At 35.6% G+C, this 19,737-nt stretch overlaps 2 protein-coding genes across 2 annotated transcripts; both read right to left on the bottom strand.

The window, feature by feature from the left end:
- Positions 1 to 232: 232 nt before the first annotated feature.
- Positions 233 to 7,932, bottom strand: LOC121957788 (CMP-N-acetylneuraminate-beta-galactosamide-alpha-2,3-sialyltransferase 1-like). The gene is made up of 8 exons (XM_042506566.1): positions 7,923 to 7,932; positions 6,695 to 6,983; positions 5,452 to 5,648; positions 5,103 to 5,270; positions 3,288 to 3,333; positions 3,048 to 3,167; positions 2,095 to 2,264; positions 233 to 730 (listed from the first exon to the last, which is right to left on the bottom strand). Exons 2-7 carry the CDS (start codon positions 6,941 to 6,943, stop codon positions 2,097 to 2,099), a joined length of 948 nt encoding a protein of 315 aa, XP_042362500.1. The 5' UTR covers positions 6,944 to 6,983; positions 7,923 to 7,932; the 3' UTR covers positions 233 to 730; positions 2,095 to 2,096.
- Positions 7,933 to 9,666: 1,734 nt separating this feature from the next.
- Positions 9,667 to 18,131, bottom strand: LOC121957786 (CMP-N-acetylneuraminate-beta-galactosamide-alpha-2,3-sialyltransferase 1-like). Its single transcript, XM_042506565.1, has 8 exons — positions 18,103 to 18,131; positions 14,913 to 15,201; positions 13,653 to 13,849; positions 13,284 to 13,451; positions 12,047 to 12,092; positions 11,790 to 11,909; positions 10,870 to 11,039; positions 9,667 to 10,154 (listed from the first exon to the last, which is right to left on the bottom strand). The coding sequence occupies exons 1-7, from the start codon at positions 18,126 to 18,128 to the stop codon at positions 10,872 to 10,874; spliced, it is 1,014 nt and encodes a 337-aa protein (XP_042362499.1). The 5' UTR covers positions 18,129 to 18,131; the 3' UTR covers positions 9,667 to 10,154; positions 10,870 to 10,871.
- Positions 18,132 to 19,737: the final 1,606 nt, after the last annotated feature.

Consider the following 19,737-nt stretch of genomic DNA (forward strand, 5'->3'; position numbering starts at 1 on the left):
GCCACCAAAATCTAATCTTTTCATTTTTAAGTCCAAATAAACGTTTGTGCCAAATTTGAAAAAAATTCCCTCACGGTTTTCTTGAGAAATTGTGTTCACTAGGTGGGATAGACAAGGTCAAAGTGATTTTGACCTTTGACCACCAAAATCTAATTTGTTTATCCCTTAGACAAGTGGAAGTTTGTGCTAAATTCAAAGAAATTCCTTCAAGGAATGGGCCGGCCAGATGTACATACAAATCTACAGACGTTTATACAGATGCACGAACAACTCAAAGACACTATGTCCCCGGCCAGTGTAAAGACGTTTACATTTGTTTATTTATTGCAAAATAAAGTGTAAAATAACAAAGCCTCTCTTAAATCTATTGGCCTACCTACTGTTTTAGGGGAATATTCTCTCCCCTTGAGGAAGTTTTCAACAGTGTTTCTGAGAACTGTGTCCTGCCAAATGTTTGTTTCTGTCAAATTGTACATCTTTGGCGCAGATTAGACTTCATTAAAAGTTATTTTTATTGGGCTTTTAGTAGTAGTTGTAGCAGTTATAATAGTACTAACAGAACAACAACAAGACAATACAATCACAATAGAAAAGGACCACGATTCTGTGGGGGCCTGCCAAATGTGAAGATCCTTCAAGTTCCACATGACTGCAGAGGTTAACTCAGCTTTTGATGCCGAATGAATCAGTGAAACTCAATTGGGAAAGGAGCAGCTTGGCAGGCTGATTCCTGAAGAAAGAAGACGGGGTTCTTTGAGTTGGGCTTGGTGCTTTATTTTTTGTATTATATCTCCTCTCACATTATTGACTAATCAATTAATTATCAACCATTCCTGAGACAAATCAATTTTATCAACACCTCAATTCCATTTTTGGGTTGAAAATTACTTTTAAATGATGATGATGATGATATATATATATAATATATTATTATATATATATATATAACGTAATTATATGATTTACGAAATTTTTGGATCTGTGTCCATTGTTGCAAAGGCAGGTTGATGGATGGATGGTATATGTGCCCATATGTAACCATTATTTTGAATGACCACTAAATCTATCAAAAATATTCCAAAAATTGTGCAAGAGAAAAATACCAGAGAAAAGACCTGCCCTAATCTACATTTTTTGTAAATAATTTTTCTGTTGAAGTTAATGTAGGAGGGCTAAATAACCATGTCAGTGTTTGATACAAAAAAATGCTAAATCATGTAGTGTGTTTTTTGACCGTGTTGTGGCAAAGAAACTACTTAAAGTTGCAAACTGTAAAAGTTCTAATGCCCAACCATATGGCTCGCAGACAGGGCTTATGGACTGTCTCCATTCTATTTACCCTAATATTGGACGTCTTAAAACATGTCCACTAGCACCACTCTCAATTAAATGTCCAAAATCCCTCATCCAACAACTTATCTTTACATGCGGTTACAATGCCGATGGGTCTGGTATATGCTCTGAAAACATTACATTATTATAAAACATTAGGTAAACTTAATATTGTAGGTAGACTGAAGTATTTTCAGCTCTGGAACTGCAGTTAAAGGAACTTAAAATATTGTGTTGATTCACCTAGATGATTCTGTGGGCACTAAATTGTAGTAAAGTTACATAAACTAAAGAATTTAGGTACAACTAAATAAATATTAATTTGATTTGACTTGAAAAATTATCAGTTTTGAAACTTTTCAAAAACACATCAACTTATCTCCTAAAATTCAGTCAACCAAAAACTTTAAGTGAGAGCATGGACATAACTTTTTAAATTTAAAACAAATAATTTCTTTTCGTAGTGGCAAAGTGTGATATTTTTTGTTGGTTTGTGTTTTTAACAGAATGTAAAAAATTGGCATGAATATTGCACCTGATTAAAATTAAATATATGCTACTTTCCATATGTTAGACAGAGGAGTTTATGTAGAAATGCACAAGAAATACAGATAAAACCAATATTGCCATCAATAAAATAATTTGAACATGAACACATTTAAACACTCGGTGTGATGAATAAAAGGCCAAATCGAATCGACGCATTTCTTTTTTCAGTGTTCTCTTAAAGCTAAAGAGACAAAAAAGAAAAACAAAACGTACCTTTAAAATCCTTTAAAAAAGACGATTTTCTTCTTCTCCTGTAGTTGCTGAATAACCTCATATTCATGCCCTCCCGCATGAGGTCCAGTTCTCAGCATTTTCAGTTTGAGAACTTCAAAGTAATGGCTCCAGTTTCCTTCGCTGTCTGCTCCAAACCCAAAAACGCGGACCTTTGGAAAACAAAAATCATACCATGAATTAACTTAAATTTTGTTGCCACTGTTTTGTCTTGTTTTTGTTTTTCTTTTGTTTGGCAGATTTGTACTTATTCAAATGAACATTTCTTTTTCTTTTTTTTTTTTTATTTCTGCATACTCTAAATTTGCTTTAATATGTAGTTTAGTGTTCTGATGTTGTGCTCCAGTGTTAGTAATTAGCCTTTAGAACATTTTATTTTGTTCCTAACCTTCAATAAATCCTCTATCCTTAAATAGCTATACTCTTTCTTGCAGAGAGTTGGATAAAACAATCCATACTAGTTCATATGGTAAAATGAAGCTGGAGCCAGGGGAGAGTTAGCTAAGCTTAGCCTTAAGGCTGTGGGGAAATTAGTATATGGCAATTTTTTTTCCTTTCTTTCCTTTTTTTCAATACAAAAAGGAGATATTTTTATTGGTGTCCTAATATTGGAGGTAAATTCTGTTACCTTTGGACTTAAACAGGCTAGCTGTTTCCCGCCAGGTTTCATGCTAATCCAAGCTAACTAGCTCCCAAAATGATGAACTTTTGCTTTTGTGATAAACACAACCCCCTTTTAATTTCTAATAAAATATTTGTTTTAATCTGATGATTTTGTGTTATTTTGAAGCTTGAATTTAAATTTATTTTGGCCTGGCAGTCTTCTTCTTCCTTATCATTGATGAAGCATCATTGTGTATGGATGCACTGCTGCGAGCAGCTGTCAAATCAGTGAAATAGCTTGAATGTTTGGTGTAATGTGTAACTAAACTTACCTCATCACATATCTGCAGGCTCAGAGCCACAGTCAGGAAGCCAGTGGATGGATACTTCCCCTTCTTCTCCAGCCAGATTTCATGCACATATTTCATGAAAGCTGGATTGAGGATCATCACCTGTTATGAATAAGACATAGCTTTAAACTGACATTCATAAAGCATTCCTGTCTGCATTTAATGCACAATGTTTTACTGGGTGACTTATCGGTTTTGTGCAAAATCATTTAAATTAGTCACCAAATCCTTGTTAGCTATCCTCTTGGAGTTCCCAGCACTGTTTTTTCTGTTGGAGGAAACATTAAGTGTAAAATTTAACAGAAAACCAAAATGATTACTCAGTATGATTTAGTAATAATTCTACGATAGTGGTATGTAAATGGTAAACTCATACACGTCATTGCAAAACATAAAATTACAAGCTGTGTGAATAACGACATCAAGCTGTTTATCACCCAAAATGCCTTTTTTTGTTATATGATAATGCCACAAAAAATGTAAACAAAAAAAACAAAGAAACATCACTTTAGCTCACTGAAACATAATCAAACCCAATACTGTAACAACTTGATCAATATGTAATTAAATATTCTGACTGTTTCTGCAATAACATTTTTATTGTAATTTATTACATTTTTAGGTGGTTCATTTTGTTCAAAAGTGATAATGACATGATAAATGACAATCTTGCCTTCAGGCAAGAGATACAGCAGCCTGCATAGCAGCACTGTCAGGTTCAGTAAAAGCTTCTACCCAGCTGCCATCAGACTGCTAAACAAAATAACACACCGCTGACTTTGCACATATTTACATAGCAGCTGCCTAGTTATGGATGTGAGAAATGACAAGGCAATTATTATTTATCTGTTGTGCAATGCTTCTCCACCTTTATTCCTGTGTATTGTCCAGGAATGTTTTTATCTATTTATTTATTCAGTTTTTATACAAATGTATTCATTGATGTCTCTATTTTTATTATACCGTTTTTTGTTTGTTTGTTTCAGAAAATGTCATCACTTTTAGTGTGAATATTTACTACATTTTTTAGGAAATTATTACATTATTGCTAAAAGCAGACTTGAAAAAGTTGAACTTTGTTTATTTCAAGGCCCAGCTGTGATGCCTTGAAAAAAATAGGCTTTGAGAACTGTTGCACAATGTGATGGTGTATTTCTATTTTAAACATGTCCTCGGTGTGCATTACCAAAAGTTTGCCCAACTTTGGAGCATTTATTTAACCCCCTTCTTAACTCTCTAAAACCTGAGCAATTTGTCTTAATGTCTTTTATAAACATGGAAAGAAGGCAATGAGCAACTACAATTACCCAAAAATCTGTGAGAAAATAATTAAAAAGTTATAGGAAAATTACCTAAAATTTGCACAAAAAAATGATAAGAGTAAAAAAAATAAATTAACTCTCTCTCTCTCTCTCTCTCTCTTCTTTTAAGGCAATTTCTTTGCCACTTTTTACAGATTATTTCATCAATTATGAGACATTTCATGCCAAGTTGCTTTTTTTCATTTTTTAAAAAAAATCTGATCACATTTTAAAGATTTAAATACTTGTGAAAGCTGTCTGAACGCAACACAAGAAAAACTGAAGTCGCTCAAGGTTTCAAAGGGTTAATTAGCTAGCATGACATGGCTGGTACCACTGGAGTCTTTAGGTCATTTTATATTATGTTACAATCAGTGCAGCTGCCAAGTACTGCCTCTTCAAGATGGGAATGTCAGGGGCAATTAACGCGAGTTTGTTATGAATGGACCTTAGACGCATCAAGAATAACACATTTACACCAATAGCCCTAATTAGAATGGAAAAAGACAGTTTAAAGTTGCTCTAATCTATATTCTTTATATTAACAATTGATCATATGGCTGAAACTCAGAACAAATAAACCAACTTTACGCCACCTACCAAGCACAAAACAGGCAGACACATTAGTGATTAGCTTCAACTATCTAAAGAGCCGCATCATTTGCTTGGTGGTGTGACGTCATGTGCATATCCTCTATAGTTAACGCTGTTTGTTTTTTTTTTTACACACACCCACCCTGTATCGAATTTCTTGAGGAGCCACAGGAAATCACTCATCTTGAACGGAAACAGCACAAGATGAGTGGTGTTGTCCAAAGTAATAGCACTCTCAGGATACATAACATGATGAGTCGTTCTGGTTCCAGCGTCTGCTTCATAGCCTTTAGTACGGCCATGATTCATTCTAAAAGATACAGAGGAATACACATATTATGTAGTTAGAGAACAATGATATTGTGATTGGTGGTAATATTAAATGTTACCAGATTTTTGTCAAACTACAAAAGAAAAATCTTCAGAATTTCTCAGTGTGTCAATATCAATGTTCAAATTTGATATTTATAAAGATGGCAGTCATAATTTACCTTATTACGATATCATGATAATCTATGAGAGGCCCATAACGTGATCCCTTCAAATTCCCAGAGTTCCCCACCACAGCACAAGTCCTGCAGCGATCAGGGCTGGCTTCTACAACATTTGGAAAGGGTGGGAATATCTTAAAAAGCTTGGCCAATGTTGTTTTGTAGAAAGTGAAGTTGCGCCTTTCCCCCTGCATACCCTGACAGACAGAACAGAAAAAGAACGTTTCCAGCATCAGATAATACCAGTTCCATAAACCAGAGCTGTGCTATTTAAAAGATAACTTAACCCCTAAAACCACTTTTTTTTCGGTTGAAAAGCGAGATATATGGTATTTAGCAGGGAGGGGCTGTGGATCAACAGGCAGCACGATTGGGTGACTGGGCATGTCTTAGCCCCACTTCTGATGTGGTCTTAAGATTTGATGACTATTATCATTATTTCTACTAGTATTATCATTAACATTATTATTATTACATTATTATTATTATTATTTGTTAATGGCTCTTATTTACAATTATTGATTTTTTAAAAAATGTATTTCTTCATAATACTACTGTGATTCCGCTTCTTGGAAATCTTGGCTCCCCCTGCTAGGATGCATTGGAGTTGGTTTTATGTGTGGACATAATTAATTACACTTTCGAGATCTTTGCGTTTTTTCCAGTGTACACTCTGAAGAAGGGCATCTGGCCCAGCACGTCCGGGTGGAAATAAAAATATTTTTTTTAAAACCACTGTAATCGGAGTGCTATCCTATTTTGACTGCTCTGATATGGAGAGACACTATTATGGGTAATTACTGATAGGAGTGTTTGATTAAATATTAAAATGGTCATAGCAGCATTTGCAAATACACACTCTGGAACACTCTTGAGTTAAACACCCTGGTTGGTAACTGAGAAGACATGAGTGCAAACACAAGTTATAAATCCCAACTACACTATCGCTCTTATTTCTTGACTATTAATAACAGCTGTGACTTATGCCAAGAGAGCTGGATTTTGTTGTTTTTTTTTTTTTTAACTCTAAAAGCTCAGTTAGATGAATTAGCAAGCACTCATAGTAGAATAGCGTCTTCAAATCATATAAGACCTTCAGTTTGTTTGTGTGAGAATAATCCAATCAGAGTATTTTAAAATAGTTTTTGGACAGTACTTTGAAAAGTGACAGAGAACACCACTGACCCCATTAAAAGTGAAACACAAGCAAAATATTTGTGCTTAAAGATAAGTTGACATTTACCTTCCACCAGTTGAAATCGTCCTCTAAGGGTGTAAAGATTTTTGACAAAAAGGGCTGAGGAGATGCCTTGATAAGCTCCCGAAACCACGGATCACTCTCTGTTAAACATCTGGGACAGGCGCAGAGACTGGAGTTCTGGAGGCCCAAGGAATATACAGATGAATCCCATGAAGATCTGGAGATCAGCCCGATGGCAGCGATGCACAGAAGGGAAATTAATATTCTGGCTTTTCCCAATCTTGAAAGCATCTCGGCAGATCGACGCTCTTGAAGGCAGACCAGAGCCAGTCTGTGGGTACAATATGTGATGAAGCACACAAGTGAGTCTAGGGCTGAACATTACATTGCAATATTTTTATTTTATTTTAAAAACTGATTGATTGATGTCGCTTTGGGTTTTAAAGGGTTAATACTATACGGGCAGGGATTTGGATTTACCTCCAAACAGGTGTTAAAAATTTCAATTTCATGTGCGCACTTAAGCTGCAGTACCCAAAAATCACTCATCAAAATTAACAAATAAAAACAAAACAAAGCAAAACAAATCTGAAATGAGGATTGTAAAAGCACTTCACATAGTTATTGCTGGTTTATTTCAGCAGTGTGTTAGTTAAATGGTCACTTTAGAATCATAACGTTCTATCTGACATTTTAGTCAAAATTGTGTTATTTATACATTCTTATTACATGACAAATTATTAATTGTTTGTTTTTTATAAGTTATATACATTTTTGGACTTTTTATCCAGAAAATAAAAAGGCTCATATTATTTTTGCTATTTGGAAATGCAAAACTTTGAAGCTCAATGTCTGAAAATTGATAAGGATTTAGACAGAGCGTCTCTGCACACTCAACCATAAGGGATGCAGAAGGGAACAAAATAAAATAAAATAACTTTGCAGCTCTGCACAAATTGTCTTAGTTTGTTTATTAGAGGGCCTGGATGTGCTAGTTGTGGCATGCTCATCACAGCCACACCGTAATATAATTGAAACTGTGTGAAATAATCCAATCGAGGTGCACATTAAACGGGGGTGTACAACAGTGTGATGCTGGCTGCGCAACGTTCAGCCTAAAACCAGCAGATCTGCAGTGTAATGTCACAGAGGGCCTCCTCATAAAATGCACTGACTTCAAACTAAAGTGAAAGTCTGCAGCCCTGACGGCTCATGGATCCTCCTAACAGCGGCAGATCGCCGTTTGTGTGCTGAATGGTTGTGTACTCACCTCTGCCTGTTCCCGCGCCTCCACATCCAAACAGCAGCAAAGTCCAATCAGCTGTTAAATAGCTGCTGTCGTCACCAGGGCGCATTCAGATGAGGTAATGGTCACGTGATAAAAAGTGATATGTTTCTGTGTAATATTTTAAGGCAGATTAGAAAGTTTGTTGTTTGGGGTATAACATGAATCTTTTTTTTTTGTATGACTTTGGTCTGTTTGAGGAATAATTTAATATTCTGCAGATGAGATAACTGCATGTATTTTGGTATGCCATGTGGACAATTAGCCAGATGCGCGGGGCTTCCTCGAGGGTGGAGTGTAAGGCCTCCAGAAAGCCCTTGGTCGACTGGTAAGCAAAAAATTGTATGTCATATTCAGAGTTTCTTCAAAAAATTGAAGGTATCAGTTAAACCATATATATATATATATATATATTTGATATTGTTCTATTGCCTGTATGTTTTTCCTTTCAGACACAGAAATGCATAAACAAACAAACAAAAAAATATTTTTGATTTCAATATCCAAAAAACTCAAAAATGAAAAAATTAAAAGTTTTGGGGTTCAGAAATGCAAAATACAGAATAGAAGTGTCACATTTCCCCCCCAAAACCCAAAGAAAACAAAGAAGAAATAAATCTTATTTTATCTTCTGAAACCAGAAGTTGTCCTGGGTAAAAATAATAATAATAATAATAATTAAATTTGAAAAAAAATGAAGAAAGAAATAACATAAACCTTGTTCAATAGGCTACATGGGCGCCAAAGTCACATTAGTGTAGTATCGATTTTTTGTTTTGTTTTGTTTTGTTTTTCCAGGACAACTTCCAGTTTCCAAAAACATGTTTTAACTTAAAAAACAACAACGTTTAACTGTAAAATGACATCACCAGCTACTACTGTTTCAGTCGGACCAGTCCACATTACCACCAGCGGGAGCATCTCATAAGGCACGATGCATTTTGGTAGTTGCTGGTTTTCATGAGCAAAAGCGTCCTTCTTCTTGGTTTCCTCTAGTCATCTAGCACCACTTTCAAAAGAATCTGCATCTTTCTACTGCACAGATGGCCTCGTTGTATGTGAGGACTCTGGTGAAATACTTCTTTAGGTGGAAATCACTGAAAATTTCAGTCCTGGTGGATTTGGCGGCACTTGTAATTACAGGTGGTAACAGCAAATGCAGTTTTTTCCATCATTCTGTGAGCAACTATGATCTAAATAAAAAAAAATGCTTTGAAATGCTTTTATTGTCAAACTGCAGCAGTAGGAAATGTTATATTTTTATTAGCAGTAACTTAATACATCATTTTTTCTGCCACCCTAACCTCAGGTGAACCCAGCCTCCCCTGTGACACCCCGTATCTCTATGTGCCGTATATTAAATTGTTTTGCAGGTGATGAAGTCTGATATCAGTCCAGACAAAAGAAATTATTGCTGACTTTGGAAGTCCAGAAGGAATTAGACTCCCTCAACAGCTCATCTATCCAAATTGCTGTCAGTTATAAATTCCCAGACGCAAACATCACAGACACACTGACAAGGGAACAAGAGGACACACAACAGAGGCTGGACCTCCTGAGGCGCCTCGACAGCTTCAGTATCAGTACACACCCAAAGCGGATGTCCTCACATGCACTGATCACCTTTTTTCCACAGTATACAGTGTTATTTGATAGTGCTGTGGGTGTATGGTTATGTGATTTATGTCACATAAAATCCAGAATGAATGGCATCAAGTCATTTTGGGTCACATACATTTTTTTAGTCACAAGAGAGGAGCTGAAATCACTTTTTGGCATGCTGGTTAAATTGTCCTTTAAAAGGTATTCCAACTGGTAAAAAAAAGACTGGGCAAGTTATATTCTGACACATAAAATCCTAATAAATCAAGTCATTTTGGGGGCAAATATAATGTTTTAGTCACAAGACAGAATCTTTCAGATCACTTTTCAGCAATTAGATACTGATGTAAAGCCTGACATCTCTTGGTAATGATATCCTAATCACCACCCTTTTCCCTCATCAGTTATATAATATTTATATTTATTTATTTATATTTAATAGAACAATTACAAAACAATACAATCACAATAGAAAAGGTCCATCATTCTGTGGGGCCTGCCATATATCCTCCAGGAAGATCCTTTCAGTGCCATAGGACTGCAGAGGTAAGCTTGATGATGCTGAAAGAATCAGTCAAACTTGAATGGCAAAGGTGCAGCTTGGCAGGCTGATTCCTAAAAAAGACAAAATGGAGTCCTTAGAGTTGGGCTTGTTATTTTTTATAACATAAATGCTCTCTAGCATTATTGAAAAATGAATGCATTTATACACAAAGTCAGCGTAAAATCAGCAGATTTCTGCAGACCATAATCATATTTTATTTCAATTAGGACAATTATCATTTAATACCCTCTGGAGGGCTATAGTATGTGTGTGGATTTTTAGTCACAAATGCGAGTGAAAAACACACTGTCGTACCCTGACATAACAACATTTGGCGTGCAAAATACAACACACAAACTTTGTATAGATACAATTTATTTATGTCTTGAAAATGATTTTAGATCACACTAGAAGGCTGACTTGCCATTTATCTATTGATGTATGATCGCCTGAATATAAAGTGACGCATCGATACAACAGATGTATCCATACGCCCCTACAAAATATATGTTTTGTTGTTTTGTGTTTTTTACATGAGGGCATGCATATTGCACCTGTTGGAAAGTGTAGAACTTCATTTTACTAAAACAAAATTGAAGTTAAGGAATAATTTGAACATGAACACAGTTAAATTCTTAATAAACAAATGATGTGACAAAAAAACAAACAAATAACAGCCAAATTGTTTGCCAAAAAAACCAAAAACAAAACACTGCCCTCTTATAGCCATGGTCACATTCATGCAATTAACGGACATGGGAACATAAAAAGAGAAACAAAAATTACCATTAAAATCCTTTAAAAAAGACAATTTTCTTCTTCTCCTGTAGTCTCTGAATAAGTCTATATTCATGGCTCCCTGCGTGCTGTCCAGTTCTCAGCTTCTTCTGTCTGAGAATTTCAAAGTAATGGTTCCAGTTTCCCTTTTTGTCTGCTCCAAACCCAAAAACGCTGACCTGGGAAAACAATAATTAGATCATGAATTTCAGCAGGATTTTACGTAAAGTATTGCTGCCATTTAATTTTTTTTTAACTTATTCAAATGAACATTTTTTAGGACTTTTTAAATATTCTGCATATTTTATTTTCATCATGCTATTTAGCATTATGGTGGTACACTCCACAAAAAATGACTCTTTGCTTTGTGAGCATTTTGTTGTCCTTTACCTTAAATAAATACTTCTGCATTTTAAAAGATGTGTTCTTATCCTCTTACATGCTGAAAGTAAGATAAGAAGATACATTCATTCTCATGTGCATTTGATAAAAAGAAGCTGGAGCCAGGAGCTTAGCTTAGCTTAGCATTAAGACAGGAATTGAGGAAATTATGCATGTGACAAAAAGTTGTTTTTACTTCTTTTTAAAATACAAAAACAAGATATTAAGTGTTCACTGGTGTCCTGTAGGCACTTGGACGCAAATTCTGTTACCATTGGACAGAACTGGGCTAGCTGCGTTTTCATGCTAAGCTAACAGGCAAACTAGCAAGGAAAAAGCACTGCTTTTCTCATAAAATATCTGTATTCTGTATTCTGTATTTTGTGTACATTTTGAAACTTGCATTTTTATTTTTTTATTTTTTGTCTCGCAGTCTTCCTTTACCTCGTCATTGCTGGCACATCATAATTTACTGGTGCACTGCCTCTGCCAACTGTCAATTAGTGAAATAGCATAGAATTATTGGTGTAATGTGTGATTGAACTCACCTCATCACAAATCTGCAGGCTAAGGGCCACAGTCAGAAAACCAGTGGATGGATAGGCGCCATTCTTTCCCAGCCAAGTTGTGTGAACATATTTTATGAAGGCTGGATTGAGGATCATCACCTGTTTTGAATCAGACCTAGTGTTTAAAATGACATTTATAAAGTATTCTTTTTGCAGTCAGTACACAATACAATACAATGTATCACTGGATGACTTAGATATTTCAGTTTCATTCAAAAATCATTGAAAATACTCACCAAATCCTTGTTAGCTATCCTCTTGGAGTTTACAGATCTATTTTCTCTGTTGGGAGTAACATAAATCAGTAATTAGTTACATTTTCTACTAAATTTTATAACAAGTGTTATTTAGTAACAACTATGTTGCACTCTTTCACCAATTATTATGTTAAATACAATGTTATAGTAATGCCCGAGGACATAATAGAATTTGCACTTGGCAAATGCACTTGTTAGCATAGCCTATGGTTAGCAGGCTAGCTGACTAACTTTGCTGTAGCTCATAAGAATTTTGTTCAATTGTACAAACTTCAATGTGTAAACTTGGCTTAGCTCTGAAGAGGCCATGGATGTAATACGACGGTCAGCCATGAAGGTGGGGCCCCAATAATTTCTATGAGAGCTGATCATGGGTGCATAAAGCAAAAAAAAAAAAAGTTTTTTTGTGGGTATAGAATAGTCGGATCTATGGATCCTTGAGGCTTGTGCACTTGAGACTTACGGCAGCCGGACGCTGCCAAGCGTGCCTGAATAGGTAATTTCCGCCAGCAGAGTGACTGACTTCCAGCTTAACGCTTTGCTACCTTGAATGGAGGTCTAAAAAAGTTAACATTGCTGCTCTTTCCAAATGTTATCAAACTGGATGGCTTAAATGTATATAGTAAAGTGAGTAATTTCGAGGGGGATTTGACCCTCACAAAAATTATCTACTTATTTACAGAAGTTTCTTCTCCAATGTAAGTCAATGGGGAGAAGTTTCTCTGGACCCGTTGGCATCACATGATGGACACAGATGGCGTAATTCCACTTTTGGCCACTATGTAAAACTTGCATCAGAGCCTGACGCACTACCTGAGGTTTGGAAGAAGCACAAAGGAATATTGAAAGAACTACAGTAGCAGCACACTGATGATGTCACAGGGCTGTGATTGGTTGATCGCAATGTTGTTCCAGGGGCATGTCTACTTGGCTTAATCACACCGGTCACCTCCATGATGCCACTACCTTTTCTCTTTTGACTTTTTTGAATTTGGCTCTCTGTTGGCTAGTCTGAGGACAGTTTCACAGCTGAGGTACAACTGGATAGCATTAAGAGTTACATTTTAATTGCTGATGGGAGAAACTTATATAAACTTATATAACTTAAATCTTATTTGTCATCACTATGGAAATTTCATACAAACAAATCTATACTTTGTTGGTTTTTCATTTAAGAACAGTATACAGGTATAGCAGCTTTGTTTTACAAACCCACCCTGGATCGAATTTGTTGAAGAGCCACAGCAAATGACTGATCTTGAATGGAAAAAACACAAGATGAGTAGTGTTGTCCAAAGTAGTAGCACTATTCGGATACATTACATGATGAGTTGTTTTGCTCCCAACATCTGCTTCATAGCCTTTAGTACGGCCACGATTCATTCTAAAAACAACAACATGGAAATATAAATTTAGTAATATGTTGTTAAAGAACAGTGATATTGTGACTGGTGTTCACATTAGATGTTACTAGATTCTTCTTAAACTACAAAAGAAAAAATGCTCAAAATTTGTTTTAGTGTCAACATCAATGTTCAAACTGTTTTTTTTTCTTTTTTTTAAAACGATGGTAGTAATAATTTACCTTATTACCATATCATGAAAATCTATGAGAGGTCCATAACGTGATCCGTTCAAATTCCCAGAGTTCCCCACCACAGCACAGGTCGTGCAGTGGTCAGGGCTGTGTTCTACAACATCTGGAACAGGTGGGAATATCTGAAATAGCTTGGCCAGTGTTGATTTGTAGACGGTGAAGTTGCGTCTTTCAAACTGTATGCGCTGAAACACAGAACAAAAAAAAGACTGTTTCCAACATCAGTGTACAATGTCATCATTTAGTATTTAAAGCAACAATCCTAAGATTTATATGCAATCATATCCTGTTTTGACACAATAACAAACAATGTCATACTATATGTGGGCACCATATAATAAAAAGGCCAAAAGCCATTGGTCTACTTTTAAATTAAAATATTCAGCTTAAATTAGCATATTCATTTTGGATATGTAATTAAAGACATCTCAAATTGGAAATTCTTTTGTTGACATCTAAAAGTCAATTCTGACATCTAGTTGTGACAGAAATTCTGGATATCTCAAATATAATTGTTACTAGTACAAATATAATTTCCACTAGTTAAAATTGTATTTCAGATACCTTAAAGGCAACTTTAGATATCTGAAATTACATCTTACTAGATATAATTCAGAGTGGCATATCAATTTGACATTGGCTAGTGAGAATTTAATTTTAGATATCTAGAATTCCATTAATGATATCTGTAATTCTGAGCGGTCAAAATAAATTATTGACATGTCAGCTTGCAATTTTAAACTAGTTGAGAATGTAATTTCAGATTTCCAGAATTACATTCCAGATATCTGAAATACAACTGTAATATGGTAAGCCCTTTAACATTTAGGGCTTATTATCTGGGATTTAGTTTTCACTTGTAAATGATACAACTCAGATTCCAAAAAAGTTGGGATGATGTTTAAAACAAAATTAATAAGAGAACGCAATGATTTGTGAATCCTTTAGACCAATATTCAATTGAATACAGTCTAAAGACAAAACATTTTTATGTTCAAACTGCTAAACTGTGTTTGCACATATACATTAATTCTGATTTTTATGCCTGCGACATGTTTCAATAAAGTTGGCAAAGAGGCAGGTGTGGCAGTTTTACATCATCTTTTATCTTTTCACAACACTCTGTAAAGATTTGGGATCTGGGATCGCTAATTGTTGAAAGTGAAATTCTTTGCCATTCCTGTTTGATATACAACTTAAAAACAAAGAATATATGTGCTGGACTTGTATATGTAAGTTGATATTTACCCTCCACCATTTGAAATCGTTCTCTAAGGGCTCATATGTTTTTGACAAGAAGGGCTGAGGAGATGCCTTCATGCGGGCTGTGAACCACGGATCACCCTCAGTCATACAGTTTTGGCAGGCACAAAGACTTGAGTTCTGAAGGCCGAAGGAAAAAATGGATAAATCCCATGAAGGTGTTGAGAACAGCCCGATGGCGGCCATGCATAGAAGGGATATGAATATTTTGATATATCCCAATCTTGAAAGCATCTCAGCAGGTTGACGCTCTTGAAGGTGGATCAGAGCAAATCTGTGGATACAACATGTGATGAAGCACACAGGTGGGTGAGGTCATAAATGTGGAAAACCTGAGGCCATTTGAAAAAAGCGTTATGCCCTGAGGACAGAATCAGTGGCTCTTCATAGGCCTCATTCACAAACTGTGCATATATACAAACCACGTGTTAGAATTTGGGATTGATCAACATTGTTTTAACTTGATTTGTTCATATCTAAGAACTACCTCAGACCATGTCTATGCGCAAATGACAAAGGCCCTACTATCTTAAAAAATGTAAACACACTGTTTTTCGACTGTTTAAGGCATAGCAGATTAACACCACATTCTGGCACTGCGCTGCGTCAGTCTGCTCCAATCGATCAGCTGTGTGTGATCAGCGATCACTGTGGTCCAAAACTGTGTCCTCCTCAGACCATTTGATAGAGAGATATAGAACCATCAACAGCACTGTTTGTTAAGTGTAGGGGCCGCTGGCGTGTGCATAAGATGTGTGTGCTGTTCATAGAGCTGAAACAACTCTGAGGAGTTAATAACCTGCCTGCTTTGTGTCACGGTGAACAGAATTTTTGCATTCAACTCAATATTAACCCCATTACAGCTATCTGCAGACAGAAGAGAAACAACAGGGAAGTGGGCTAAGATCTACAAAAAACAAACAAACAAAAATGATCATTCATTTAACCATGCAAGTGAATTTTTGCACATTCTCCTTCAACATTTGCAGGGGGGGAGGCGCTGAAAACAACTGAAGCATAAATCAGTAACTCAGTCTCTGTCTCTGTCCTCTGCTCTGTGTTTCAGTACCACGGACAGCTCCACACTGCCCTCCATCATTTGGCATTTCCATCAGTGACATGTCCGGCTCCGCATAGACATACGCTCCTCCAGTCCCTCACTGCGTCGTTATTGACATTACACTCGTCACGGCAATAATAACAACGTTTTGTACTCTTGAATATAAAAATTGACCGTGATAACCTTTATTCATAATTAAATAACAGCATCAATCTAAAACTGACAGCTCTGTAGAAGATAGCCATCCCATTACCAGAAATGAATTATCTCACTGCATTATCTCATGGCCACGCATTGCTGTCTTGTGACCACACTTTTTTTTTAATCAAATGTCACCAGAGGGGCTCCATAACAATAGGATAAACATAACTCAATGAGTTTCACCTGCACTGCACTCACAGACCATCACAGAATGATGAAAAAAGGGACACACACACACACAAGACTGAAAAAAAGAAGAAAAAAAAAGGAAGTTTTGCTGACACCAGCAGCTCTATGCACATGTTAGTGAATGAGGCCCAGTGTCTTCGATTATCTATGATAGAGCCACAGCTGACATTTATAGGTATAAACAATCACATTGTCTCAGTTGCAGCCACACCTGTTATTCTCAAGTATACTCAAATGAGACAAAATAACATCAGATGACTATAAAAAGAAAGGAAAAGAACACGCAGCTCAAAGTATTTTCTGATTTATACTCAGGCCTGCCACTTTTTTGTTTTTATCAAAGGGAAATGGGTCAGAGCTGTGGGCATTCAAGACAAGTTATCAGATTTTATAGTTAGATCTATTACATCACAGCAGGAAGTAGGGCTGCACCCAAAAATTATTCACCCAAAATAAAAACATAAAATGATTTAAATCCTAAATGAGGATTTGGGGTCAGGGATAGCTTGCCTATGGTTCTAGACAGTAATAATAATAATAATAATAATAATAATAACAACAACTTTATTTATATAGCACCTTTAAAACTGAGTTTACAAAGTGCTTTGACAAACAGGCAGTTCTCAACAGTTTTTTGGGTGATTTTCTGATGAGTTTAAGAAAATTAATTTATTAACTTATTTAACAAAAAAAAAAGATCAGGTGTAGCCTATTATTATGAGATTCAACAATGTAATGTTGGGGGGGAAAACATTTATAAAATCCTGCTTAGCTTATCTGAGCATTTTCAAGGCTCTTCAAAGATTAATTTAAGCCAATTTAATACAAATTAAGGCCGTAATTTCAGATAAATGAATTCACTGCCTTTTAAGACTTTTTAAGGATCCGTGGGAACCCTGTATTTTAAGAAACACTGGTCGCAGTGAAAGTCATTCTCAAAATTTTTTATTGTTTATTTTGAAAGAAATATGATTTCATTTTTTTTTTTTAATCTTTGTTTTCTCATTTTTCGTATTTAAATCTTTGAACCTTCAGCAAACTGGTGCAATTTCATTTGAAAACATAGGAGGAAAAGGCAATGCCTTACATAGGAAATTATTTTTTTAAAGCTAGGGAAAATGTTTAGGGAAAAAAGAAAAAAGCTAAGGACAAAACATAATAAAATCTTTTAATGGCTAATTATCATAATTACTTATTTAAAATTAAATTACAGAATCATTATATTTTAAGCAAATGTTCCAGGTAATATAATGTTTTATTCTTTTATTTATGCATTTATTGTTTTATTTTACTAATTTTCAGAGGGTTAAACATGTAAATCACAGGAAAAGGTATATTGAACATACACACTTTTCTGCTACTATTTTGGTAATTAGTGTTTTCAATGATTTAAAAAATGCTGTCTCTTAGTTTTGGTGTGTTTTTTTTTTTCTTAATTGTTTAATTCCAGTCTGTCAGTTGTCTTTTTGACAATCTACGCTCTCAGTGATGCCTGATTGCGTTTTATTATGCCTTTTCAATCAAGCTGAATTGAAAAAAAATATAATAAATGCGTTAAAATTGTGGTCTGGGCCGCTGAACTGTTTAATGTTAATTCTTGGGGCTTTAGGAGTGATGACACAGAGGGCCTCATAAAATGCAACGAGTTCACACTAAAGTGAAAGTCTGCGGACTCCTGCATCAGCGGCAGATCGCCGTTTGTGTGCTGAATGGTTGTGTACTCACCTCTGCCTGTTCCCGCGCCTCCACATCCAAACAGCAGCAAAGTCCAATCAGCTGTTAAATAGCTGCTGTCGTCACCAGGGCGCATTCAGATGAGGTAATGGTCACATGATTAACCCAAAGACAATTTTTCCCCCTGGTGGTCAATAAATATATATCCGGTTCTATTCTATTTGAAACCTGAGCACCTGGATTTACATCTTTTGAAATGATGGGAACAAGGCAACGAGCAATTTCACAAGAAAAGACCCTAAAAAAATGAAAAAGTAAAAAATAAAACAAAATAAAATAAAATAGGAAATGACCAAAAAAAGTGGTAAAATAAAATAATGATGTGTAAATAACGTGTAAATAATTGTAAAATTATTTTTTTTGTATAATGATTTTAACAATTTCAAATGTAGTTTTTCTATATTTTTGACTAATTATCTGATCATTTCCTTGTTACTTTCGTTTTTTTTCCCCCACAAAATTTCAATATTACGACTGAGTTTTAGGGCAACACTGAAAAAAATTGAGACTTTGATAAAGTTGTAAAATTATCAGAAAAAATCATAATAAAGCTGTAGTTTTAAGAGAGAAAAAAGTAATAATTTTATGAAAGTAAAGTAGCAATAATATTGGAATAAAGTAGTTATTAAAGGAGAAAAAAGGCTTAATTTTATGAAAATATATTTTTTTATGAGGAAGGGGATATTATATTATGGAAATAAACATATTGCCAGCAAACTATAAAAAAGACAAGAGCACAGGCGGCCTCCTTGCCAACCACTGCTCCCATTTGCTTATTTCCTTTTTGCATCACTGTCTCTGTCCATATCCAGCGGGCACTGGACGTCAGTATTGTGCAGAAAGATGATGAAATCTAAATGTTAATCTTTGTTTGGAATGAAAATCAGGTTGTTAATATGTTTAATGTTCAACAACATAAACATAAGGAAGGTTTTGTTCTCCAAAGCTTATGACACTGAATTTTGGTCACTGTCACAACATAAATTCAACCAAACATCAACGTCTAACAACCTTGGTTGCCAGCTGGGTAGTCACAGGGGCATTGAATTCATCCATCATGAAATCCAAATTAAAGTTGTTAGAAAGCCAGCTTTGGGTAAGCAGAGTGAGAGTTTTAGCACTCAGGTTGTACTGGTGTAGATGTAGTACATTGGCCTGTAGCCCATCTGTTTTGTTACAGAGGCATTGGACATCCGCCAGGGAGATGTAGGCAGTGGTCGGCGGTTGATTTTATGCTGCCCTAACCTCAGGTGAACCCGACCTCTCAAGGGACTTCCTGTGTTACCATGTGCTTTAAATTTCCATCAAGTCTATAAAATAAGTTGTTTTGCAGGTGATGGAGTCTGATATCAGTCCAGACAAAAGAAATTATTGTTGACTTTAGGAAGTCCAGAGGGAATTTGACTCCATTAACGGCTCATCTGTCAGTTTTAAATTCCCGGTCGCACACATCACACACACACACACACACACACACACACACTGACAAGGGAAGAGGACACACAACAGAGGCTGGACTTCCTGAGGCACCTCAACAGTTTTAGTATCAGTACTCATCCAAAGCTGATGTCCTTACATGCACTGATCACCTTTTGTTAAGAGACTGGATAGTACAATGTTACGTGA

The sequence above is a fragment of the Plectropomus leopardus genome, chromosome 18, assembly GCF_008729295.1.
Source record: "Plectropomus leopardus isolate mb chromosome 18, YSFRI_Pleo_2.0, whole genome shotgun sequence".
Lineage (NCBI taxonomy): Eukaryota > Metazoa > Chordata > Actinopteri > Perciformes > Serranidae > Plectropomus > Plectropomus leopardus.

Bases quoted from the DNA above. Each gene is read 5' to 3' on its own strand.
- LOC121957788 (XM_042506566.1), bottom strand. From the start codon at position 6,943: ATGCTTTCAAGATTGGGAAAAGCCAGAATATTAATTTCCCTTCTGTGC. The intron at 5,649-6,694 runs GTAAATGTCAAC...TCTGTCTGTCAG, and splicing joins ACGATTTCAACTGGTGGAAG to GGTATGCAGGGGGAAAGGCG. The intron at 5,271-5,451 runs GTAAATTATGAC...TGTATCTTTTAG, and splicing joins TATCATGATATCGTAATAAG to AATGAATCATGGCCGTACTA.
- LOC121957786 (XM_042506565.1), bottom strand. From the start codon at position 18,128: ATGTGGAGGCGCGGGAACAGGCAGAG. The intron at 13,850-14,912 runs GTAAATATCAAC...TCTGTGTTTCAG, and splicing joins ACGATTTCAAATGGTGGAGG to CGCATACAGTTTGAAAGACG. The intron at 11,910-12,046 runs GTGAGTATTTTC...GATTCAAAACAG, and splicing joins GGATAGCTAACAAGGATTTG to GTGATGATCCTCAATCCAGC.